The sequence below is a fragment of the Hyperolius riggenbachi genome, chromosome 1 (genome assembly GCF_040937935.1).
Source record: "Hyperolius riggenbachi isolate aHypRig1 chromosome 1, aHypRig1.pri, whole genome shotgun sequence".
Lineage (NCBI taxonomy): Eukaryota > Metazoa > Chordata > Amphibia > Anura > Hyperoliidae > Hyperolius > Hyperolius riggenbachi.
The window spans coordinates 84404491-84431884 of record NC_090646.1 but is presented as its reverse complement, the minus strand read 5'-3'; the positions used below and the strand labels follow the sequence as shown (position 1 = coordinate 84431884).

Sequence of the window (27394 nt, the reverse complement as noted above, 5' to 3'; positions counted from 1 at the left end):
GCTATTGCTTGGTTCAATCCTGTCAGTTTTGTATCAGTTTTCTATGGGTGTGTTCGCACATAAAAGGTGTACCGTTCCAATCCTGTCAGGTAAAACTGATACAAAAAAAGATGCAAAACTAACATGACAGAGCTGGACTGGACCAGAAATGTACAGATTTGTGTGTGAACCAAGCGTCTCATGCTTTAGGCTATCTGCAGTCACAACACTTTTATTGGTCTGAGGAAGTGGGCAGTTGGCCCACAAAACGTGTTGCCTGTGCATATAAATATCTTCTCTTATGAGCTTGTCGTTATTGAGGTAAGCCACCTCACCTTTATGATTTTAGTGGGTTTTAACCCAATTTTATATACATTACCCCTTTATAAAAGCCTTAGGGCAGATGTGGAAAGTGTCTCAAACTATTACTAGTCCCCCTCTAGGCTGCCATGGATTCAGGGCTAAGATGTACAGGATCCAACTGTGCATGCAGGGCAGCGTACATTTTAGGGCAGCACAATTGGACACAGCACCGGCATGGTGAACCCGAGGTGAAAGTGATACGGAGGTTGCCATATATTAATTTACTTTTAAACAATACCAGTTGCCTGGCAACCCTGCTGATCTATTTGGCTGAGGTAGTGTCTGAATCACACCAGAAACAAGCATGTAACTAATCTTGTCAGACCTGACAATAATGTCAGAAACGCCTAATCTGCTTCATGCTTGTTCAGGGTCTATGGCTTAAAGTATTAGAGGCAGAGGATCAGCAGGATAGCCAGGAAACTGGTATTGCTTAAAAGGAAATAAATATAGCAGCATCCATATCATTCTCACCTCGGGTTCACTTTAATTTCTTCCAATATAAGTTTACTCAAGGGGGAAGTACAGAAGACGTACCAAAGGTCCTAAATGATCTTGTACTGTCATTATTAAATTCTAAACAATACCATTAACAGCTAAAGCAATCTCTACAGAGCCCTGAACTCTGATACCAGTGGTGCAGGTCACTCTGCTGGTGTGTGAAAGGTTCCAGAGCTCTCACTCTCCAGCAATGACGTGCTGGAAATCACGGCTACATGATTTAAAGAGAAACCGTAACCCAGGATTGAACATCATCCCATTCAGTAGCGGATACCCCCCTTCCCATGAGAAATCTATTCCTTTTCTCAAACAAATTATCAGGGGGCTCTGTATGGCTGATATTGTTGCATTGTGGGAAATTACATCTGTTTCCAACTGCCAAAAAAGCAAGCAGCAGCTACTTCCACTGACAACACCTGCCAGCAGTAAAAATGTCACCATCCGATAAATGCCAGAATGTAAATCAGGGAGAGGAAAGATTTTACAATGGGCTAACACTAAATCATTTATACATAATTATTGTAAAAATTAAAGTGACACTGAAGCAAAAAAAATTTATGATATAATGAATTGGTTGTGTAGTACGGTTAATTACTAGAACATTAGTAGCAAAGAAAATAGTCTCATGTTTATTTTCAGTAATATATATATATATATATATATATATATATATATATATATATATATATATATATATATATATATATATATATATATATATATATATATATATATATATATATTTTGTTTTTTTATAAAATTGCATCATTCTCTAATATTTGCAGTTAATACATTACACTCAGCATTCTAAAGGATTTCACAGAGCAGGCTAGTGAACTTTTGAACGGTTCTCTGCAGAAAAAACAAAATACAGCGTCAGACAGCTGAGATAATAAGATTCAGAAGACAGAGCTCTCTGCGACTTTGAAAGTCGTGGAGCTCAGTGGCTCTTTTGCATAGATAACAACTGGAGTTTCTTAACTCTTCCTGTACTGGAAACAATATTAGACTTATGTCTCTGCTCCTAATGTTTTATTTCTTATCTGTACTACACATACAAATCATTATATCATAAATGTATTTTCATTTCAGATTCATTACTTTATTTTAACTGGAGTTCCTCTTTAATTCACTCGCACCGGAACACAAGCAGCATACTTAAATGGAAGCTGTAATTCTTCCATGATACCGACGTAGGCAGGCAACATAACCTCTGCCTCTACTGTGCAACATTACTGGGGGACAATATAAGAATGGGGAAGAGAGCCTCAATTGTTCACCTCAGTGCTTTGTAGCCACGTCAATTACCACGTTGTTTCTTTTTGTAATTTTGTTATGTTTTAAGTTTAAAAGTAATCTTAAATCTTCCACCACAAGATGACTCCGACTACATACACATGCTAGACCGTGGTCATTGGAAACGAACCATAGACGGTGGTAAGGCTGAGATTGTCTCGACGATGGTAAAAGAAAGCGATTATTGTCCATGTAGACCCATGTGTCTGGAAGGATTGGTTCGGACGATAATTGCCGTTAGTGGTTTGTACTGATCAATAACAAAAGGATCTGCCCATTCAAAGTACTTATGTGTGGCGACTTTCACACATTTGGGTCCTCATTTTGGCGCTTTCGATAATGATCCAATTGGCAGACAGTGCTTGTGCCATCACTAAATTCAAATGTTTGCCAATGTCATTCACTTGTTGCTAACCGCTGAGGATCGCTTATTCTCCGGCGACCGTGGTCTTGCACGAGTACAGAGCTTTAAAGTATTAGTGCACCTACATCCAGCCGGGCGGTATGGACGAGCTCAGCTCGTCCATCACCGCCGGAGGCTGCCGCTCAGGCCCTGCTGGGCCGATTTTAGTGAAATAAAAAGCAGCACACGCAGCTGGCACTTTGCCAGCCGCGTGTGCTGCCTGATCGCCGCCACTCTGCGGCGAACCGCCGCGAGCAGCGGCGAAAGAGGGTCCCCCCAGCTGCCTGAGCCCAGCGTAGCCGGAACAAAAAGTTCCGGCCAGCGCTAAGGGCTGGATCGGAGGCGGCTGACGTCAGGACGTCGGCTGACGTCCATGACGTCACTCCGCTCGTCGCTATGGCGACGATGTAAGCAAAACAAGGAAGGCCGCTCATTGCGGCCTTCCTTGTTTATTCTGGGCGCCGGAGGCGATCGGAAGAACGCCTCCGGAGCGCCCTCTAGTGGGCTTTCATGCAGCCAACTTTCAGTTGGCTGCATGAAATAGTTTTTTTTTTATTTAAAAAAACCCCTCCCGCAGCTGCCCTGGCGATCTCAATAGAACGACAGGGTGGTTAAGTGTTTAAAATAACCTAAGAGACACTGAAGCGGAAAAAAAGAAATAATGATATAATGAATTGGTTGTGTAGTATGGATAATTACTAGGACATTAGTAGCAAAGAAAATATACTCATATTTTTATTTCCAGTTATATAGTGTTTTTTTTAACACTGCATCATTCTCTAATATTTGCAGTTTACACGCTACTCAGCATTCTAAATGATTTTACAGAGCAAGTCAGTGAACTTTTGACCTGTCCTCTGGAGAAAAAGAAAATACAGTTCACATAATAAGCTTCAGAAGACAGAGCTCTCTGCTACTTGAAAGTCGTGGAGCTCAGTGGCTCTTTTGCACAGATAACTGGAGTTTCTTAACTCTCCCTGTACTGCAAACATTAGTAGACATATCTCTGCATCTAATGTTTTATTTCTTAGCTGTACTAAACATACAAATCATTATATATACAGCGCCACGGGAGATGATGGCGCTATTTAACCTTTTCGGGACCATGTGCATGAGATCCTACGCCGCACTTGTAGCTGTTCTAGCCTGATGCGGCGTAGGATCTACGCCGGCCCGCAGTTTCCGCTCCCGACGCGATCGTGCGCACCCGGAGGGGGAGGTTAAGCTGTCATATGACAGCCGACATCTCCCCCGAGTGATCAGCAGCCATCGCGTATGGCTGCTGATCACACGATCACTACGATCGACGTCGGATCGTAGTGATCTGTTTGACAGCTGCGGCGGCAGGGGGGGAAAGAAGAGGATCCACTTACCTCCCTGCCGTTCCAGCGACGATCGGCGCCCCCCTCCGCTCAGGCCGGCATCTCCGCTCCATCTGACGTCAGCGCCGGGTCCCGGCTTGATGACGTCATCAAGCCGCGACCCGGAACTGCTCGTCAGACAGAGCGGAGATGCCGGCCAGAGAAGAGGGTCCCGTGCGGCTCATCGCTGGAGCCTGGAAGGTAAGTGAAGGCTGCTGGCAGAAGGGGGAGCCCAGGCCACCAAGGAGGGACACAATGCCAGGCAGCCACACACGGGATCCGGCCACCTGACCCCCCCAAACGTGCGCACCCCCTTCCCGCGCAAAATGCCTGGTCCTTAAGGGGGGGTAGGTGGCCGGTCCCGAAAAGGTTAAACAAATAATAATAATAATAATAACAATATAATATATATTTTTTTCGCAGCAGTGTCTTTAAAGTGGACCTGAACTCTTGCACAGGACAGAAGCAAAACATAGAAAAATGCACCCTGTATGTATTTAGAGAGTTTAGCCAGTCTAATTCCCCCTCATCTGTGATTAAGCACAAGTTGTAATTTGATGCTTCAGCTGTGTCAGCTGCCTGCCACTGCAGAGATCTAATTGGTAATCGTGTGCCTGTACCCATGTCCCAAGATTACGATCGTTCTTTGCTTTTTTTTAAAAAAACGCGAGTCGCCAGAAAAAAAAACACATAGTGAGTATGGGTCTTAAGGAATACTGAATGTAGGGGCAATGTACAGACTGGGCAAAGGAATCAGGATGCAGAATGACCGCGGTGGAGCTGGATGCAGCCCGTGAGTCGGGTACCAGGTATATTTTATCAGTGATGGAGGGTGAAAATGACTTATCTGTAATCAGAGATCTTTAGGTCATGGTAATCTCAGAAGAAGTAACATCAGCCACATTTTTTTGGGTTATTCTTCATTCATGTGAAAATAAACTTATAATGATTTGAACGTGCACAGAAACCAGTCTCTTGTGGTTTCCAGTACAGGAGGAGTTAAGAAACAGTACAGGAGTTAAGACACTTCAGTTATCTATGCAAAAACTAGCTTCTTTGAGCTCTGCGACTTTATAAAGTCGTGGACAGCACTGTCTTTTGAAGCACTCATCTCAAATGTCTCTCATAATTTCTTCAGAGAAAGGTTCAAAGGGTCACTAGCCTGCTCTGTGAAATAATTTAAAAATGCTGAGTGTATTGTGGAAACTGCAATTATTAGAGAATAATCCAATGTTATAAAATAAAAATGATACTATTTTCTTTGCTACTAATATTCTATTATTTATCCGTATTACACAACCATGTCATTATATCATGAGGTTTATTTTCTCACTTTTTTTCGCTTTAAAGCGGAACTGAAGATCTAAAAATTAAGTGTTTCACTTACCTGGGGCTTCTTCAAGCCCCTTGCAGCCGTCATGTCCCACGGCGCTCCTCAGCGATCCTCCGTTCTCCCACTGCCAGCTACTTTCGGTTTCGCCGACAGGCCACTGCGCCTCCTTCGCATTCCAGTACGCAATAGCGCTATTGCAGATGGGAACACGGAAAAAGGATACGCTTGGCAGGGCTGCGCAGGCACAGTGGACTCTCGACTTACAAGTCAAGTAACGAAACTAACTGGCGGCAGGGAACGTAGGATCATTGAGGAGCGTCGTGGAACAGGAAGGCTGTAAGGGGCTTGCAGAAACCCCAGGTAAGTGAAACGCTTTATTTTTAGAAGATCTCTTGCTTTAATGGTCTAAAAACCTTCACTAGTACATCCACAGCAGTGACACAGGACAGGCATGGCCAACACATCTGCCATCACTTGTTTCCACAGGTCACCTTTCCTTCAGACAGCCATTTAGCAGCAACCGAAGTGATGGATACGGCGTTCATAAAATGCATTGATCAAAATGTCTTACCTCTGCCCCGAACCAGAGCTGGCCAGCAAGATTATCATGACGAATCTCTTCTGGAAACTTGACACAAAAATCTCGATTTGCTCGCTCATGCTGAATGCACTCCTCCATGATCTGGTTTATGATGTTCAAAACATTATCCTAGAAACACAAGAGAAAGACAAATGAAAGAGGATTCTTCACAGTGAGATCAGCTTACAGGTCTTAGACCTTTCTACAGTGTACCACAGACACTGGATGGAGCTAATAGATGACAGCCTGATAGATCACGGAGGATATATAAAGCCTGTCCAAGATTGCCACACATCTAAAATGGCTTTGCTGCTTAAGGTGGTATTAAACTGCAAAAATCTAAATTTTGAAAACCACTGTAATGTGTTTACTAAACATACATCTTATATGGCCCTGCCTTACAATCCTCTATAAGGGTACATGTAGTACAAGTTGTAAAGTATACATAGGTCCCCTGCCTCTTACTCTTGCAATTGACAGAGGAAAAAGGCACACAGCTGTCACTAAACGGATAAGCAGCGTTGGGCTCACGAGTCCCTAAGGACTGGAATTTGTGATTCAAATTAGACTTCCTCCTTCAAGCCGGAAGGAGGAAGTGTGTGGCATTGAGTCTTGCACGCTTCCCATAGGGTGCGTGCAAGATGTTTGGAATGCATAAAAGACGACTGACTCTCTCCCAGCCACACAGCTGAGGCAATTAAGCCTCATTTGAATCACAAATTTGATTCTTTAGGAACTCGTGAGCCCAACGCTACGGATGAGATAAGTCGCTTATAATGTGAGAAGCAGAAAACAACACTAGAGGAGCCGTGCAGGAGACGAGAGGTGTGCAATCACTGAGGGAGCCATGGATAAGGTGAGACAAGCTTCTCACACTGCTAATTATACACGGGGGAGGAGACAGGGGGGGGGGGGACAGAGAGAGACACAAGGGGGGACAATGCAGGGAGTTCCCGACGTTGCGGCGAGTCAGCAGTTCATACCAGCGGGCGTACGTACGTCAGGGATTCCCTGAGTCCGCCATAAAAGAAAGAAAAAGTGCGTCTTACACAGCGAAAAATACGGTATTTGTTATTTTATAACCATTAAAAATACATATAAAAACACATTACTAAAAATGCATTAAGAAAACAGTCCCTGAACCGAGTGTACCTGTCATGGGGGAAAAGTTCTTATTTACTTACCTGTGTTTTTTTCCAGCTCCACAAAGCCTTAAAGGTCCCTCGATTTCCTACCGTTATGCTCTTTTGATCAACTGGGCAGCTCAAGAGGTTCGGTGACTCACCAGTCGAGAGCTACTGTGCACCCACCGGTCCCGACAGCACGCTCCTTGCATGCACAGAATGCTCTCGGCCATGAAAGTGCAGGCAAGGAGGTGTTAACTACCACTTTATCATATGTTAGGTTGCTGTTTTATACTTAAAGAGGATCTTCACTGAAAAACAGTAATGGGGGGAAAAAATGAATATATTGTATACTGAGAAGATCAAGAAATGGTTGATATTCACCATTTAAATCGTTCATGTTGTTCAATCCACAAGGAGCCTGTGGGTAACCATCTTTACTACTGGCAGAAAAGAAAAACAAACAGCAAGAACTGCCATGAACTATAACCACACCCACTAACAATGTGCACAGAGGGAGATACTGCTTGCTTGGCAGTTGGAAATGGCCATTATTTCCCAGAATGCAACGAGGTTCACTGACAGCAAACGGTCACGACCATGGTCATGACATCACACTGTGGGAGGGGTTTCATTACAATATCAGCCACACAGACCCCCCTGATGATATATTTGAGATGAGGAAAAGATTTCTTGTGAGAAAGGGGGTATCGGCTACTGACTGAGATTAAGTTCAATCCTGGGTCATTAAATTCAATGCTGTTTCAATGGTTTCAGAGGCAGTGAAATTGCGCATATCCTTTAACCCTTGATCGGTGAATCTATTAGCGGTGTTCTATTCTCAGCCATGCTCTGGCTACTAATCTCCTCTGCTCTCCGGGAATATCCCAGAACAGCTTGCCTGCCCCAAAGGACAACTGCATAATAAACTGAGCAGTCATACCAGTAATCATATTTGAGTTACAACCTGGTGAGCACATCAATAATCAAATAATGCCGGCACTTTACGGCCCGTCTCGATGGAAAAATACATGCGTTACATTGCTGACTTGACTAGGACTGTAAATCTAAGTACTACCAGGAGTTAAAGAAATTTTAAATAACCAACTTTTGTGCGTAAATTTTTTACTGGCCGGAGTTTGCGCTGTATAAATCAGATGAGCCGTGACGGGTGAAGAGCCATTTCCCGCAGTTATTGACTAATATAAAGATTTATCATGTGCAGCTGGGAGAAATGCAGATTACACGTATATTTAGCAATCCGTCTCCCGGATCGCGCTTCTGCCATGAAAGGCGGGAGATTTATGACGGTTGCAGCGCGTGCGGAGAGAGAACGTTTGTGGAGAGCATAGCGAGCGTGTCGCAGGTAACAGACGCACATTCTATAGCTCATTAGGCCGATGGCGGGCCAAGCTGCCGAGTTCATGGAGAAAGGCTTTCCCATGTAATTAGCGCTTGTTACAAATCACAATGACAAGCTGTAGATTCAGATATTACCTAAGCGCTTCACTGCGATAAAAGAAAAACACACACACAATTTGCTTAAAGAGGAACTCCAGCGAAAAGAACGTAATAAAAAAAGTGCATCATTTTTACAATAATTATATATAAACGATTTAGTCAGTGTTTTCCCACTGTAAAATCTTTCCTCTCCCTGATTTACATTCTGACATTTATTACATGGTGACATTTTTACTGCTGGCAGGTGATATCTGTGGAAGGAGATGCTGCTTGCTTTTTTGGCAGATGGAACCAGCTGTAAACAGCTGTTTCCCACAATGCAACAAGGTTCACAGACAGGAAACTGTCAGGACCATGGTCCTGACATCACACTGTGGGAGGGGTTTCACCACAATATCAGCCACACAGAGCCCCCTGATGATCACTTTCTGAAAAGGTATAGATTTCTCATGGGAAAGGGGGTATCGGCTACTGATTGGGATGAAGTTCAATCCTTGGTCACGGTTTCTCTTTAAAGGACAGCTTAGTGCTAACTTATCTAAAAATTATGCTCTGTGTGGTACACTTGGTATCATTTTTAGATTTTAGAACATTGCCTAAGAAGAGGGAGGCCTCTGGAATCCTATAGAGGCTTTGCATGCCGTCCTGCAGTTGCCATTTTTACATTTGGTACTCGTTCTGTATATCCCGGTCAGCGCCCTTTGACCTGGACATACCGCGGTGCGCATGTGCATCACACGTCCTATTGGGGTTCCTGTGATGGCACTCGCCGTTGGAGCGTGTGCACGCCAGCGCAAAGACGTTTCGGCATGCACATATTCCACCGGCGAGTGCGACCACGCGGAGCTCAATAGGACATACTGCGCATGCACATGCGTATGTCCGATTCAAAGGGCGCCGACCGGGATATACAGAACGGGAGGCACTGCGGGCGAACCATAGAAGATGCCGGGCCACAGGAGGTGCAGTAAGCCTATGCGCACCTCCCCCCACACAAACGGCGTCATTTTTAGATTTACATTAGCGCTAAGGTATCCTTTAAAGAGTACCGACTGTAAAAATGGCAGCAGCTGGACCGGAGGACGGCATGGAAAGCCTCTACAGGATTACAGAGGCCTCCCTCTTCTTAGGCAACTATGCCATTTTGTTTCCAGAGGTTTGCCTCAGGTACATTTTAACCCACCTCACTCACCATTAAAGGAAACCGGAGATGGGCAATATAAACCTCAAACTTCTACATACTTGGGGCTTCCTTCAGCCCTCTGGCCGATGGCTCCCTCACCGTTCTCCTGAGCTGCCTCGATCCTTCGATAGACTGATTGGTGAATCCTGTAGTCGCAGTGTTCAGTGCATGTGCAGCTTGGCTGTGCACGTACCCCCTCTGCATTCACATTGCTGGGAGCGCGCGTGGCTGGACTGTGCATGCGCCACTCACCCCGAGTGGTGTATTTACTGTTTACCGAGGTGGACTGAGAGGGCAGCGAAGCAGCCATAAGCTTGAAAGGGCTTGGAGGAAGCCACAAGTATGTACAATTTAAAGTGTAAGTGTACCTAAGGTGAGCAGAAAATTAAAGTATACCAGACCCCAAACACAGATGAGAAACGGGGGGAGCAGGCATGTATGGTGAGCCGTCCTGATTGCTCACCACTTCCCCCGTTCTCCTTTTTGCCCTCTCTTGTAGCTGCAATTGCCCCGTGGCCCCGTATTCTGGTCGGCCGGCTCGGAAGCATTACGGCTTTCTGGCCAAGCTGCACGTGTGCCACAGAATGCAACCTCTGCCGGCACACGTACTTTAGTACGGAACCCCTGGTCGCGAGTGCTCTGTGCTTCCATGTGACGTCACCCGTTTCTCAACAGGTGACGATATGTGCCGTTTCTCATCTGTGTTTGGGCTCTGGTATCCGTTATGGGAGGAGGTTCTCCCGTTACCAAGCCTGAAATGTGAACAGAACTGCATAATAGGCTTGTATTTTATAAAAAAACAAAAAAAAAGATTAATAACTCAACCCCCCGCCCCCCCCCCCCCCCCACACACACAACCAAATAGAGGAACAAAGAAAATGTGAAGCAGGCACTGCTGTGAACGCTGATTTATTGGTACAAAAATGTTACTGGTACTGGCTACTGGTAGCCTGCGCATAAGCGCATTCGGCGCAAAACGGCCGTCAGGCATCCTGTACCCAGCACCCACCACCACCATTGTATCTGTCATTCTTTGCAAGCCTGCACTTGTGACTTTTTAACATTTCTGTACCAGTAAATCAGCATTCACAGCAGTGCCAGCTTCACATCTTCCTTGCTCCACATTGCATCTGCTTTATTGCTTGAGCACGCTAGTGAAGCTGCCTTATGAGGAGTGCACACTTTCAAGCTCACCGTCTGCAGCTCCACGCATCAGGTGTTCACTGTAGTGCCAACCCAACACCATCTCCTCATCTCTTGTACACTACCAAATAGAATGGCACAATATTATAATAACTCCGCATCTGTGTTTTTATCTCTGTCTTTTGGCGATGTGGATGACTGACAGTCCCCATCAGAAGAAGCAGAAAGGCCACGCTCCTTCCTCCAATCTGCGCTCGGCGTTGAGCTGTACTGCATCTTCCTCTACACATCCAGCAGGGGGTTAATGATGAAACCGCATCTCACTCTGCAGGAACTAAGCTGTGCTTTTTACGGCTTACACACCGCTTTCCCAAACAACGCTTTATCACGTTATTGGCCTGTATTCTTTTGGCAGAGCACATATTTAGCTAGGAACACCAGACAAGCAATACTTACATCTACAGACTTTAATTAGCTCCGTAATAAAGCTCCAGGGAGTTCTTTGGCATCTGGCTAACTTAATTTGCATTTAGTGTTGTCTTTTGTAACCTCTAAGGGTAAATTATTTTCAATGAAACTTTCTATTATGAGATTAAAAAAATTGCAGCGCTAGTGAAATAAGGTTTAAAAAAAAAAACGAAAAAAAAAAAAAAACTTAGTAAACACAAATGGCAAAGTGAAGCTTGGAAAACCGCATCTATTTGTTGCTTTTAAAAAAGGGACATTAAACCAAGATTAAGCTTTATCCCCATCAGTAGCTGATACCCCCTTTCCCCTCAACAACAACAAAAAATGTAATCAGGGATGTCTGTATGACTGATATTGTGGTCAAACCCCTCCCACAGTGTGATGTCATTGCCTTGTCCCTGACAGTTTTCTCTCCTCTCTGCAACCTTGTTGCATTGTGTGAAGGTAAATAACGGCTGCTGACACACACACACACACACACACACACACACACACACACACACACACACACACACACACACACACACACACACACACACACACACACTTTCAGCTTAAAGAGAAACTCCAACCAAGAATTTAACTTAATCCCAATCAGTAGCTGATACCCCCGTTTACATGAGAAACCTATTGCTTTTCACAAACAGACCATCAGGGGGGCGCTGTGTGACTAATATTGTGGTGAAACGCCTCCCACAAGAAGCTCTCAGGACTGCGGTACTTTTGACAGTTTGCCACAATATAACAAGATTCACAGACAGGAAATTGTTGGTGAGTGTGTTAACAGATAACAGCAGTTGGTGCTATCTGTTTTTCTTCTTGTCTACCGGTAATAAGGATGATGACCCGCAGACTCAAGGCGGATCAAGGCTACATAAACGAATTACACAACGAACACCAATCATTTCTTGATCCATCTTCTATGTTTACCTTCTCACTTTGTAATGTATGGATTTATTTTTTTCCACACTACTACGATCTTTCGGTAAAGTTCCTCTTTAACCTCTCTTTACTGTCTTGCCATTTCAGTTTCTCTCTTCCCCATAATACAAAGTAAATCCCCTCAGCCCAGGCATTATAACATTACTAGCGCTCAGGAGGCCCAGATCTCAGCTGAAGAAGGATCCACACATTTTTGTAACTGTCCACTGGGCCACTCATTTTTGGATAGTAGGTAGTAAAGCAAAGGTTAGCATGATACCCTGGTTTCTAAGGCCCCATTCACACTAGCACAAAAACATAGGGAAGCGTAACCGATCCGAATGCTTATGAGTGGATCCTACGCATCCGTTCACATCAGTATGTTTTAAAGGGAATGAAGTGAAAATTAACTTATGATATGATTTGTATGTGTAATAGGGTTGAAACGGTATAAAATTCCACGGTATGATAACCGTAAAAAAAAACATACCACGGTATGATGGTATTATACAATTATTTGGACCCAGGGCTCTCCTTACACTAAATGTGACCCCCCCCCCCCACACCCTAGTGTGGGGTGCCCCACTCCTTCGGCATACATATGATTAAGCCCCTGGGAGATTTGGGGCCCCGGATAAAACTGGAAAAAAGGCTCACCCTGCTGTTGCAAAAGTCCAAGTGGTGTTAAGCCCAATCTACACGATCCAATTCTTTGTACGATTCGATTACGATTCTATTTACGATCTGATTAAATCCAACATGTCTGATCGGAATTCGATTCAATTCGATTTACCATTATTTTGTAGAATCGTAATCAAATCGTACAAAGAATCGTATCGTGTAGATGGGGCTTAACTTTAATTTGAACCAGGCCTCAGAGATAGGTGTAGCCAGTAATAGGTGTCCGCAGCATAGGTAGCCAGGGATAGGTGTAGCCAGTAATAGGTGTCCACAGCATAGGTAGCCAGGGATAGGTGTAGCCAGTAGTAGGTGTCCACAGCATAGGTAGCCAGGGATAGGTGTGGCCAGTAATAGGCATCCACAGCATAGGTAGCCAGGGATAGGTGTGGCCAGTAGTAGGTGGTTGCAGCATAGGTAGCCAGGGATAGGTGTAGCCAGTAGTAGGTGGCCACAGCATAGGTAGCCAGGGATAGGTGACTGCAGCATAGGTAGCCAGGGATAGGTGTAGCCAGGTTAGGTGCCTGCAGCATAGGTAGTAAGTGCTCCTCTACACAGGTGGCCTAGTCTGCCGCTGGAGCAGCAGCATCTGCAGGTGGTGTGGAGGCCACTAGCCACGGGTGTCTTCCATTGGAGCCTGGTGGTGGTGGATGCGAGGAAGGCAGGCAATGTGAGGCAGCTCGGAAGGAGAGGGCTCACCTGCGGTCCAGAAGCAGAGACGGCTGGAGTGCCGATCAGTGGCGACTGCTCGGTGAGACCCAGCAGTGGGGCCTGCAGTACTGTAGTGGTCCTGGGGCTCAGTCTGGCAGGGACTGGCTCGGTCAGCCATGGGGACAGCCATGGAGCTCTGATCAGCAGGAAGCGGTAGCGGCGTGTATGGTGCTGGGGCCGGCCACGTGGTTAACAGCCAGGGCTCAGCTGCTCTGGCTCCTGTGCGTTTTCCGGAGTCCGACTGCAGCGAGCGCTGGGTTCCTGGACATTCTGAAAAGCATCCCTGGATTCCAGCATCCCTGGATTCTAACATTAGCAGCTCAGATATTGTTTCCAACACAGGAAGAAACTTCAGCTATCTATCTGAGCTCCACGACCGCTTTCTGGAGCATTTATACATAAAAGAAACAGAGACAGATTTCGATGGCATTTTTCCTCCTGGGATGTTTAACCACCCTGGCGTTCTGATAAGATCGCCAGGGAGGCTGCGGGAGGGGTTTTTTTTAATAAAAAAAAAACTATTTCATGCAGCCAACTGAAAGTTGGCTGCATGAAAGCCCACTAGAGGGCGCTCCAGGGGCGTTCTTCCGATCGCCTCCGGCGCCCAGAATATGAGCGGCCTTCCTTGTTTTGCTTAGATCGTCGCCATAGCGACGAGCGGAGTGACGTCATGGACGTCAGCCGACGTCCTGACGTCAGCCGCCTCCGATCCAGCCCTTAGCGCTGGCCGGAACTTTTTGTTCCGGCTACGCTGGGCTCAGGCGGCTGGGGGGACCCTCTTTCGCCGCTGCTCGCGGCGGATCGCCGCAGAGCGGCGGCGATCAGGCAGCACACGCGGCTGGCAAAGTGCCGGCTGCGTGTGCTGCTCTTTATTTGAAGAAAATAGGCCCAGCAGGGCCTGAGCGGCAGCCTCCGGCGGTGATGGACGAGCTGAGCTCGTCCATACCGCCAGACTGGTTAAAGTGTCATTAGCTCTGCTTGTGTTATAGTTTAAAATACAGAGTGTGTCTTGCAATTGCAAATATTAGAGAAGTATGCAATGTTACAGAAAAAAAGGTATATAATAAATATGAAAATATTTTCTTTGCTACTAATGTTCTATTAATTATCAGTACTACACATACAAATCATTACATCATAAGTTTTTTTTTTCACTTCAGTGTCCCTTTCAAAGTGTACAAATGGTCCATTCCGACAAACGCCAGTTTAGGTCCTGCACGATAATTCTGTAGTGACCAGACGCGACAGAGGCTGACTGAATCAATGCTAGTCTCTGAGAATGCATGTGTGTTCTCACTAGTCTGTTTGCCGCCGTCCACTTGGGGGCCTGCATGGAACAAATGTCGGCATAACGATCTCAGAGTCCCAATAGAAGCATCTTTAGTTCCCATCGGTTGCAATAGACCAATAAGTCTCTTCCCGCCCGTTGGTCTATTTCAACCAATGGGAGCCTGTGATGCTTCTGCGGGGACTCTGGGAACAGTATACCAGAATGCAACAAGGTGCACAGACAACAAACTGTAAGGACCTTTGTCCTGACATCACACTGTGGGAGGGGCTTCACCACAATATCAGCCATACAGACCCCCTGATGCTCTGTTTGTGAAAAGGAATAGATTTCTCGTGGGACAGGGGGTATCAGCTACTAATTGGGATGAAGTTCAATTATTGCTTAAAGAGAAACCGTGACCAAGAATTGAACTTCATCCCAGTCAGTAGCTGATACCCCCTTTCCCATGAGAAATCTATTCCTTTTCACAAACAGAACATCAGGGGGCGCTGTATGACTGATATTGTGGTAAAACCCCTCCCACAGTGGGATTTCAGGACCATGGTTCTGACAGTTTCCTGTCTGTGAACCTCGTAGCTTTTTACAGCTGGGTCCAACTGCCAAAAAGCAAGCAGCATCTCCTTCCAGTGAGATCACCTGCCAGCAGTAAAAATGTCACCATGTGATAAATGTCAGAATGTAAATCAGGGAGAGGAAAGATTTTACAATGAGCAAACACTGACTAAATCATTTATACCTAATTATTGTAAAAATGAAGCACTTTTTTATTACATCATCTTCACTGGCGTTCCTCTTTAATGGACCACTATGGCAAAAAAGTGTAAAATTTTAAATACTGTTAATGTAAACATACTGTATACAAATAAGTACGCTTCTTCCAGAGTAAAATAAGTCAAATTATTTTTCTCCTATGTTGCGGTCACTTACAGTAGGTAGTAGAAATCTGACAGAACCGACAGGTTTTGGACTAGCTCAATTCCTCATGGGGGAGTCAGACACTCCCTTGAAAAGGATTCATACAAAGATGCTTTCCAGCCTTCCAGCTCACCGTTCACGGCTTTGGCAGTTGGATGGAGCAAACGCCATTCACTAAGTGCTTTTGAACATAAAGAAAACAGTGAAAAACCCCATGTAGGAGAGGAGTTAGTCTAAAACCTGTCGGCTCTGTCAGATTTCTACCATCTATTGTAAGTGACCACAACATAGGAGAAAAGCAATTTATGGCTCATTTTACTCTAACATGATTGAAGAATTGCACTATCCCAAACTGTGTTTTGCGGATGTGCAAAGGCCACCTCGATCACGAATCGAGCTGTACCTGAAGAAAGGATAAAGCTGGCACCATCCAGTTGCTCTTTTCCTTTGTATTGACAGACTGTCATACAATATAGTGACGTTTCGGACCGTTAGACAAGTCAAAGAGTCCCCCATCAGGTCCGCTTGTGTATGGCGGTAGGGGATTGGCTGCTAGTATTACAGAGCCTATGATTGGTAGATTCAAATGTATGATATGGTATTTAAACTGCTGCTTAATGTGATAACATTGGACTGTCATAGCTTGATAAAGGAGCAAGTCTAACGCTCTAAAACGTCGCTATATTGTATGACAGTCTGTCAATAAAAAAAGTAAAAGAGCAACTGGATGGTGCCAGCTTTATCCTTTCTTCTGGCTCATTTTACCCATGAAGAAGCATACTTCTTATTTTTATGCAATTACATAGATTTTAAATTTGATGATATTCGCGATAGTGGTCCTTTAAAGAGAAACTCCGACCAAGAATTGAACTTTATCCCAATCAGTAGCTGATACCCCCTTTTACATGAGAAATCTATTGCTTTTCACAAACAGACCATCAGGGGGCGCTGTATGGCTGCTATTGTGGTGAAACCCCTCCCACAAAGAAATTCTGAGTAGTACTCTTGGCAGTTTCCTGGCTGTGAACCTTGTTGCATTGTGGGAAATAGCTGTTTACAGCTGTTTCCAACTGCCAAAACAGCAAGCAGAATCTACATCACTTGCAGTAAAAATGTCACCATGTAATAAATGTCACAATATAAATCAGGGATTTACAATATTTTACAATGGGCAAACACTGACTAAATCATTTATACATAATTGTTGTAAAAATGAAGCACTTTTTTTATTACATTATTTTCACTGGAGTTCCTCTTTAAGTTAGAAGTGGCAGCTGCAAGGGTAAGTAACTAACCCGCTCACCGGTAAATAGGCATTGTTGAAGCCAGCCCCAATCGGGAAAACCCATAGTGGGGGTTTCTGCCTGAAGTATTTTCAAAGGTCTTTGGTCTCCCCCCCATCCTGTGTTGCTACGGCCTTCCCCAGCTCAGCAGCCACATATTGAAATGTCTACAATACATATAATGGTTCCTTAGGAAATAATAGATTTTTCTCCACACAACCAGAGTTGTCTTTTTTCCACCTAAAAATTATGCGGTCACTTTATTACAAGCTTTTTAGCATTAATAAAGGTCATGCGGCATGATAATAAATGCAGAGCTTCCCTTGTATAGAGATCACCTTGTTATGGCTTCCTAGAATGCGGAAATTAGGATATACTGTTTTGAGAAGATCATCTCGGTGGAATCGCTCTACCAGAAACGCAGCTCACAGATGAGGCCCACTCCTTCTACCTACGTATCTCTCCCGGCTAACACAACACAATCTTCTCACTTACTGAGAGGAATCACATTGCCATAGAGACAAGGAACAGCCGGGCCGTGCTGAGACATAAATGAATAGATCAGGACACTGTTCCACAAGAGTAATAAAGCCACAGAGCAGGTCCATCCTTTATTACTTCTGCACTCTATACACTTAGGCCGTGCTTGCATACAACTATCACAGGATGCAATCTTCTGTAAAGGTCACTAGAGAACTCCATTCACTGATGGACAATTCTACAACTCGAGATACTGCATACATGTCATGTAGATACTGAAATTTACGTACTGGGTAATAGGGTGGGATTCTGTAGAAACCTGGCTTTAGGGTGTCATGCTTCATCTTTAAATCCTCACCATTATTCCACATATCTTAACTAATGCTCTTTCCCCCTAAGGCCTTTGCCTAATGTACCGCCTCTCCCTTCTCCAATCCCAATGCACTGCCTCTCCCTTTCCTAATCCCAACGTACAGAATCTCCCTTCCTTAATCTCAACGTATTACCTCTCGGTTCTCCAATCCCAATGTACCACCTCCCCCTTCCCTAATCCCAATTTACCGCTTCTCCTTTCCCAAATTCCTATGTACCGCCTCTCCCTTCCCTAATCCCAACGTACCGCCTCTCCCCTCCCGAATCTCAACATACCACCTCTCCCTTCCCTAATCCCAACGTACCGCCTCTCCCCTCCCCAATCTCAACATACCACCTCTCCCTTACCTAATCCCAACGCACCACCTCTCCCCTCCCCAATACCAACGTACCACCTCCCCCTTCCCTAATCCCCATTTACTGCCTCTCCCTTCCCTAATCCCAACACACCGCCTCTCCCCTCCCTAATCCCAACGCACCGCTTCTCCCCTCCCTAATCCCAACGCACCGCCTCTCCCCTCCCTAATCCCAACGCACCGCCTCTCCCCTCCCTAATCCCAACGCACCGCCTCTCCCCTCCCTAATCCCAACGCACCGCCTCTCCCCTCCCTAATCCCAACGCACCGCCTCTCCCCTCCCTAATCCCAACGCACCGCCTCTCCCCTCCCTAATCCCAACGCACCGCCTCTCCCCTCCCTAATCCCAACGCACCGCCTCTCCCCTCCCTAATCCCAACGCACCGCCTCTCCCCTCCTAATCCCAACGCACCGCCTCTCCCCTCCTAATCCCAACGCACCGCCTCTCCCCTCCCTAATCCCAACGAACCGCCTCTCCCCTCCCTAATCCCAACGCACCGCCTCTCCCCTCCCTAATCCCAACGTACCACCTCTCCCCTCCCTAATCCCAACACACCGCCTCTCCCCTCCCTAATCCCAACACACCGCTTCTCCCCTCCCTAATCCCAACGTACCACCTCTCCCCTCCCTAATCCCAACGTACCACCTCTCCCCTCCCTAATCCCAACGCACCGCCTCTCCCCTCCCTAATCCCAACGCACCACCTCTCCCCTCCCTAATCCCAACGCACCGCCTCTCCCCTCCCTAATCCCAACGCACCACCTCTCCCCTCCCTAATCCCAACGCACCGCCTCTCCCCTCCCTAATCCCAACGCACCGCCTCTCCCCTCCCTAATCCCAACGCACCGCCTCTCCCTTCCCTAATCCCAACGTACCACCTCTCCCTTCCCTAATCCTAACATACCACCTCTCCCTTCCCTAATCCCAATGTACCTCCTCTACAGAATCCAAACGTACCTTGAACGTGCTCCTGTAACCGTAAGTGCTCTGCACATACTCACTACGTCAAGCCTGGTAGCTCCACATGCCCAAAACACTCCGGAAACAGGAGTTTTATTAAGGATGGGAGCGCTATCAAAGGCAAAGACGAGGGACACATGCTTTCCTAAGGAGAGGAAAGACTATGGGTCCTATAGAGTGTTCCCGTTCTCCTCAGTGTCTCAAAATTCCTGTGCAGGCTCCTCCGTTTGAATCTCTCGCTGCGAGAACCTTTCTGAAGCACTCAGGCTAACAAAGACAGGCAGCTCTGCACTGCGCATGCACTAGGGAGGGAATTCGTGTGTGCACAGTATGGAGCGGCCCCTCTTCAAACGCCCGAGTGCTTCCTAAGGCTGCCAAAGCCAGCACAACCTGGAAGAGAGCAGTGGATGATCGAACGGTCGTAAACTGCTAATGGGGGAGCTTGCAAGGGCACACGGAGCCGAGAGGAGAACATGAAGGCTCTTTAGAACCCAGAGCCCTCCCTCTCCTTAGGTATGTTTATTTTTAAAATTGCTTCAGACTCCCTTTAAATATGCAGACAGGCCTACCCTGCAGACCATTTAAATCGCCAAGTGCTGCTTGGGAGTGGGCACTTGCCATCCTTTGTGTTGGTGTTCATAGTCAGGAGAAGTTTTGTGATGTGACCACTTCATTTTGAACACCATCCCTTATGAGAAGGAAAGCAATGCCAAGATCAATCATCAGCCATTCTAACACATCTATCCAATATCAGCCACTCATCTCTCTCTCTACCCCCACCAGTGAGACAATATGGGAGTCCCTCAGTGTGACCTTACCTGACAGGAGCGAAACTGGTTAACAAGCAGCGTGCATCTCTGAGGGTCCTTCCGCCCATCCAGGCTGTCCAGTTCAGCAGCCACCTGGTTGAGCTCTTCATCTGCATAGTAGAATTGGGCAAGAAGCTGTGGGTCCGACCTCTGAAAGACAAAAACCACACAGGACATGAGTTCTGACAAACTGGCAATTATACAGATTCTACAAAAAAGCTTCACACCCCATTATTCCTTACCAAAGCCCTCCCTGGAAAGGACCTATACAAATAGGTCAGTCCCTACTCGTTTTGGCACCTGGATCAAGCAACTGAAGAGAGTACCGTAAGTGGGTTTGTAAATAAAGAAATAACTAGGAATGGCCTAGTCCAAAGAGAGGATGGCCTAGTCCAAAACCTGATGGGTCGGTTAGCTTTCCACTACCTGTTGTAAGTGACAGCAACCATAGAAAAAAAGTAATTTAGTGCATTTTACTTGAAAAAGGAAACTTTATATGTGTTTATATTACTTTTTTTTTGCAACAGTTGTCTTTTAATCTAGCCATATATTCTTCACGATTTGAAAAAAATGGTACATTAATGCATTTTTTCGTGTATAATAAATTATGTTGATCAAACAGAAATCAATTTAAGCTCCACACACTGGTAGCAATATCAGGTAGCTATTGCCCAAACTATGAATCAAATATGTGTTTTAATCACTCAAAGTGGCATCGAGATGTCATTAATTAAAAAAACAACAACCATTAAGATAGGTACCATTGGTCAGAAAATGTAAATTCATCTATGGTCGATCAAAAGCTTAAAGAAAAACCGTGACCAAGAACTGAACTTCATCCCAATCAGTAGCTGATACCCCCTTTTACATGAGAAATCTATTACTTTTCACAAACGGATCATCAGGGGGCGCTGTATTGCTGATATTGGGGTGAAAACCCTCCCACAGGAGATTGTGAGGACCATGATACTCCTGGCAGTTTCTTGTCTGTGAACCTTGCTGCATTGTGGGAAATAGCTGTTTACAGCTGTTTCCAACTGCCAAAAAAAGCATGCAGCAGCTACATCACCTGCCAACAGTAACAATGTCACCATGTGATAAATGTCAGAATATAAATCAGGGAGAGGAAAGATTTTACAATAAGCAAACGCTGACTAAATCATTTATACATAATTATTGTAAAAATGAAGCACTTTTTTAATTACATAATTTTCACTGGAGTTCCTCTTTAAGTGTGGGCTACCGGGTGCAAGAAATTGGCCCTTATTCAAAACACTTTTTCTCCTGAGTTTTCTCCTAGGTGATACTTTCACATCTTATTAATAAAATGCCTTTTAAGTCATCAACAAGCAAGGAGATGCTCAGAATAATTTTCACAGTAATTTTTCACCTACTTTCTGATAATTTTTCAACTGCAGACTGCTGAAAATTTATTTTAAACATAAGATAAAAAGTAACGGTAGGAGAAGAAAACTGAGGGAAACAAAGTGACTTGAATAAGGGCCTGGCTGTTACCACTTGAGTTTCTGAATTGCACTTGTTACAATGCATGCATATGGATTCCCTTTAGCCGTGCCATACACAACTATGGGGTTATCACATGTGTGATGCACAATTATGCAGCATGCTGTCTGTTTTTTTTTTTTCTCAAGGCCGGGGAGTCGGAGTTGAGGAGTCGGAGCAATTTTTGGGTACCTGGAGTTGGAGTCAGAGGTTTCATAAACTGAGGAGTCGGATGACTTTTGTAACAACTCCACAGCCCTGTTTTTTTTTTCTGCGACATGCGATCCGGACGGCAGCCTATTGATATAAAAAAAGCTGCATGCGTGGAAATGGACCCTTAGGGCCTGTCTTATCTGTTCCTAAGATCACTTTATATGGCTGGAAAGTGTACTGGTTAAGGGCTCTGCCTTTGACATGGGAGACCAGGATTCGAATCCTGGCTAGGTCAAATACCTATTCAGTAAGGAGTTCAAGGCAAGACTCCCTAACACTGCAGGGTGGCCTCTTAAGCGCTTTGAGTCCGAAAAGGGGAAAAGCGCTATATAAATGTTCAGATTATTATTATTATTATATGAGTTCACTATGTAGTGGAAGGTTCTGCACCACTGATAGGAGTATTAGTGAGAGCCATATGCAGATGGTAAGACTTGTCCTGCTTAAACCACGTGATGTCTCTAGACTGCAGTCACTCTTTACAAAAAGCAGAGTTTATTTGTGGTTGATGTTAAAGCCTAAAATGGTCTTGGTGGATCACAGATAAAGAGCCCCAGTTGCTCGTCAGAGGCTGCAGCATCATGTAGCAGAGTCTAATTACACAAGCCGGTAATTACAGCTGAACAAGGAAGATATGTCCACCCTAATTAGTCAGTATGAAGAAGAAGGACTATAGAGATGCCAAGTACAATACATACATAGCGCTGGAGCAATTCTGCTCCAAAAGCCATATAGTTTCTCCTTTATACTGCACTACAAAACAGAAATGAATGGGGATCTGGCAACATTTACATAAACAGTGTATAAACAAACTCTGCAAAGGAATTGGAGCAGAGACACAAACTGGATATTACAGTACATATAATATTCTATGTAAGGTTTCAGTATCACCAATGCTTTATATACGAGCTGCTGAAAGGTTACATTGTGTGTGCATTTGAAGTCCAGCTTTGGGTCCCGCGTTCAGGACTTGTTATTGGTCCCGTTTCAATATTTGTTACCTGAAGTTAGAGTTTGGAAATATTTTATTATTGTTCCCCTGAACATGGTGCACCGCCCACTTTCTGCTTCCACCTCCCCAATCACTTCCAGGCTCCCAATCCTACTTACGTGTACGGTAAGTATGCCTCTTCCTGTCCAAAAATTTTACTTTAGCCAAAAGCCAACAATTCAAGGAGAGGAAAGGACCACAGAGCTAGGTAACTTTGCTTAGGGTCTTTTATACTTTAAAGAACAAGTGACACCCATGCTAACCTAGAAATAAAACACACATACTGTATATAAGTAGATAAATACTAGTTCTACTTACATAGCAGATGTATTGCACTGTCCACATTATGATTCCTGTGAATTTTATAAAGGAAAAAGCAGAGCATCCTATTCTAGACAGTTTCCATCTTGGTTACCTTTCTATAAAGCTAATCCTGACATTTCCTTCCTCACTCTTTTTTTCGCCTCTTGCTAATTGTGTATTTGTTACCAGTCCTCCTCCCAGAGTATTCAGACACTCCCACTGAGGTCTATACTAGCTAGTGCGCTGTCTTGTGTCATTAGAAGGAGGGGGAAATAAAGGGAAGAGGAGGAATATATTATACTGTAGTATTAGCTAGAGAACAGAGGCGCCAACAGGATAAAAAGTGATAAAAAAACTTTAAAATTGCTAGGGAGGCAGCAGTGGTGGACTTACCTCCGGAAAGCAGACATGAACATCTGTCTGAATCAAACAATTGAATTTAATAAGAGCATCCCAAGAAATGCAACACATTTCGCAGGCACATCCCGCTTCATCAGGCAATAAAATAGGGGACAAAAACAGTAGCTCTGTAGAAACACGAATAGCGCCTCTGATATTATTATACTGTAGATAAAAAGACCCCCCAGCATGCAATTTTTTTTGCCAGCCAATGGCAATTAAAGGGCCAGTGCTCCTAAGGTATGTGATAACGCCAAACCATAACAGCAGAAAATTTTTTGAAGGTTTTGAATGCAGGATTAGCATCTTTCTCACTTAATACACTCAGACCAATTGCTGTTGAAATTTGATTTTTATGGTGACAATCTTTAAAATGGTAAATAGCCAGCCACTGGGGTGTCGTACCTATAATAGAGCTGCAAGTAAAAATGGGTGCAAAATAAACGTAACAAAATATCAGTAATGTTACAGATATTTTACCATTTCCTAACCTAACCCTAATAACCACCCCTTCCCCCTGTGGTGCCTAAGACAAACTCCTACTCTACTGGTGGGCTCCTAACTGTAACCGCCAGACACACACACACACACACACACACACACACACACACACACACACACACACACACACACACACACACACACACACACACACACACACACACACACACACACACACACACACACACACACACACACACACACACACACACACACACACACCAACCCACTCCCCTCCCCCCCACCTGACCCCAAGTGGATGCCTAACAAAAATCCAACTCTGAATTCCCAACACTCATGAACAACTCCCCCCCATTCAGCTAGAACTATACATTTGGGATTTGGGCACTGGACTCACCAAAAATAGGTGCCATGGCCATCGACAATGAAATTGTGGGTGGGAGTGTCCGCCATTTATAGCCGCAATTTGCATGGTGGGTTCCCACCGCATCATCTACTTTATCGGGCGAGTCTGGCGCCCAAATTTACAGTTATAGACAAGTTTTACATGTGGGCCTATAGCGGCACCTAAGTTTATCAGAGCGCATCGCGCCCAAATTTATGTGACCCCTAGAGCAGGGTTTTTGGCCTTAGTTTCCAGACATTGATGGTAGGTGTGAGCTGAAGGGGGAGTCCAGCAGTAGTCATGTGACCACAAGCAAGCGGTTGTGTAATTTTTGTTGTTGCTGCTAATTCAGGTAAGCTCCTTGTTCTATTCAGGGGTGAGAGAAGGGTTTAAAAAGGGATTTTTTTAAATCAATCAATTAAGTTACACATTAAAGTAGCATTTATCAAATGAGTGAATAGGAGTCTCAGACACTCTCTATTGCTCAATGTAAAAAAATAAGATCCTCTTTTGTCCTTTTTGTGAGGAATGAAAGAGCAGACAGAATATTTCAGGGTGTCAAATTCTGGACTGGATATTAGCTTCTGTGCTTTTTCAAGGAAAAGTAGGACAAAGTTATATTTAGTCTTTTGCAGCTCCTCCTCTTAAAAATCACACATCCGTAACACATTGTTTTGCAGTTCTCTATTTTCCAGTTCAGCTTCTCCTTTAAAGAGACTCTGTAACAAATTTTTCAGCCTTAGTTCTTCTATCCTATAAGTTCCTATGCCTGTTCTAATCTGCTCTGGCTTACTGCAGTCTTTCCTAACTGCACTGTCTCTGTAATAAATCAATGTATCTTTCCTCTGTCCTGTTTGTCGGGCTAAAGCTTGATTGTGTGGAATGTGCAGGGCTGCTTGTGATTGGTAGAAGTGATACACACCCTCTGCAGGCCCCCTGCATACTCTGAGTGACTCACACACTATGCTTAGCTGAGCCTATTAGAAGCTGGTTAGTTTGTTTGTAAACACTGCCTAAAACTGTTAATTACAAGCCAGGATTGCAGCAGAGAGTGGCAGAAACAGCACAGAGGGGCACAGGAGAAAATAATGAATAGAATGGTATGCTTTTTATTGTAAGAATATTAGAGTACAGATTCTCTTTAAGTAAATCCAACCCTTTGATTGGCCGCCACGGCTGCAAGCTGAGAAAGCCTGATAACTAGTGAAGTCACCAGAGGGTTAACAGCGGTGACTAGCAGCAACCTATCCAGCATCTAAATATTAATCAGTGTAACCCATTTCAATAAGCTGAGTGGAGATTTTGAGTTTGAGCTCCTGAGAACGTTACTCTTAAGGTGGCCACTAACTGTCCAATTTCTGGCGAAAAATCGTTTGAGCGATCAGAAATTCTGATCGGATTGGTTGTAAATAACCTCAGTTGATGGACACGATCGATTATGAACGAGTGAAAAAAATGTCGTCCGAATGAATTTTCGTCGAACCAAAATTTGGATTTTCTTGTTGGTTGTGATAGATAGGAAGCAAAGATTGGTTCGTTGATGGTGTAGTGAACGATGTATTACAATATTTCACTTACAATCAGAATTTCTGATCGCTTGAATGATTTTTCGCTAGAAATTGGATCATTAGTGGCCACCTTTAGCAGGGACTGCCTGGACACGGTGTCTAGAGCTTCGATGTTCTGGGATCTCCCCAACTTGAAAAATATGTTGCAGGAAGGACTTTTCTCCCTAAAGCCCAGGGTTTATCTGTCTGCTGCTCTGATTGGCTGCAAGAAAACAGCAATAAATAGGATTTACACTCAGATAAACATTTCCAGCTTCTCTCCAATGCCTTCTACTCCGGCAATAAAAGAGGTGAGGAGTTCCAGTGCTTGTTCTTCCATCACAACGCAGAGCAACATTTCTAAAAGCTCTACGTGTTTGTGTCTGTAAGAGAAGCGACACGGAGGCTGGACTCTGAGAGCAAGATAAGTCAAACACTCGAAAAGTTGGGAGGTATGAGCAAAGGATAACAAAATGTCCTTTTTTTTTCTAAGGAGTTCTGGGTCACCATGAGCTTGCTGGTTAGTCTGTGCCTCTCGGATTTACAAGCCCTACTCCATAGAGCCAAAATTAATCCATGCCATGCACTGATGAGGATCAAACAATCCGAAACAGCCTGTATGCATGTTGGATTATTATGGCTCTGTACACATTAACAAGCTGACAAATCATTGCATTCCAGCGGTTCTGGAGGTGTGTTTAGCTTCTAAGGGTACAATGGTTAATTTGCATATATTCAGCAGTGATGCACTGGGAGACATCTCGAGCTCACTCTAACCTGAAATTATCGCAAATTCTTTCTGTTTTAGGAAAGCAAACTTTTGTTTTTTTTTCTAAGGAAGGAGGGACACTTTAAACTGGACCTAAACTCAGAACTTCCTCTCTACTCTAAGGCCTTGTTTCACATTGCGTTTCCGTCCGCATGTCCGTCTGCGTTTGACTCGATTTTCATTTCCAATTCCCGGCGATTACCTGTGTGCGTTTTTTTTTTTGTGAACAGCTTTTCTAAGCCGTTTTGCCAAGCGATCAGGAAGTGAACTTTTTGATTCTTAAAAATGCTAACGCAATCGCTGCACAAAGCAATTTTGTGAGCGTTTGCGTTTTTCCTATACCTTCCATTGAGGCAAAATCGCCTCAAAAATGGCCAATGCAGCGTTTTTCCGAGCAGAACGCAGATGGAAAGCTCCAATCTGAAGTACAGCATAGAGAAGCACGGTGTAGCCGCTTTCAGGCGTTTTAGAAAAACGTCCACGCTTAAATTTGGCCAAAAACGCCTCTAGCGTGAACGAGCACTCAAAGATAAGCAACAGCATAATAACCTTTAAAGAACAACATGTAGAGTGGTTTGCAAAAGTGTTCGGCCCCCCTTGAAGTTCAAAATCATACAGGATTCCAAACATTTTTTACAAATAAAGAACTGCAAAGTGGGGTGTGCGTAATTATTCAGCCCCCTTTGGTCTGAGTGCAGTAAGTTGCCCAAAGAATTTGCCTGATGAGTGCTAATGACTAAATAGAGTGCACCTGTGTGTAATCTAATGTCAGTACAAATACAGCCTCATAGGTTGCCTAAGAGAATATTGGGAGTAACAACACCGTGAAGTCCAAAGAACACACCAGACAG

General features: G+C 44.6%; 1 protein-coding gene across 7 annotated transcripts in view; it reads right to left on the bottom strand.

The window, feature by feature from the left end:
- The window catches only part of ZFYVE28 (zinc finger FYVE-type containing 28), a 264453-nt gene that overhangs the window by 84358 nt on the left and 152701 nt on the right, over nucleotides 1-27394 (bottom strand). For 6 of the 7 annotated variants that reach the window (XM_068275968.1, XM_068275950.1, XM_068275960.1 and 3 more), the window contains exons 2-3: nucleotides 19981-20121; nucleotides 5808-5945 (exon numbers count right to left, since the gene is read on the bottom strand). In XM_068275968.1, the coding sequence (XP_068132069.1) occupies nucleotides 5808-5945; nucleotides 19981-20121 (279 nt within the window). Of the gene's footprint in view, nucleotides 1-5807; nucleotides 5946-19980; nucleotides 20122-20855; nucleotides 20959-27394 lie in introns of those variants that run through there. The other variant, XM_068276008.1, reaches the window with a different exon arrangement.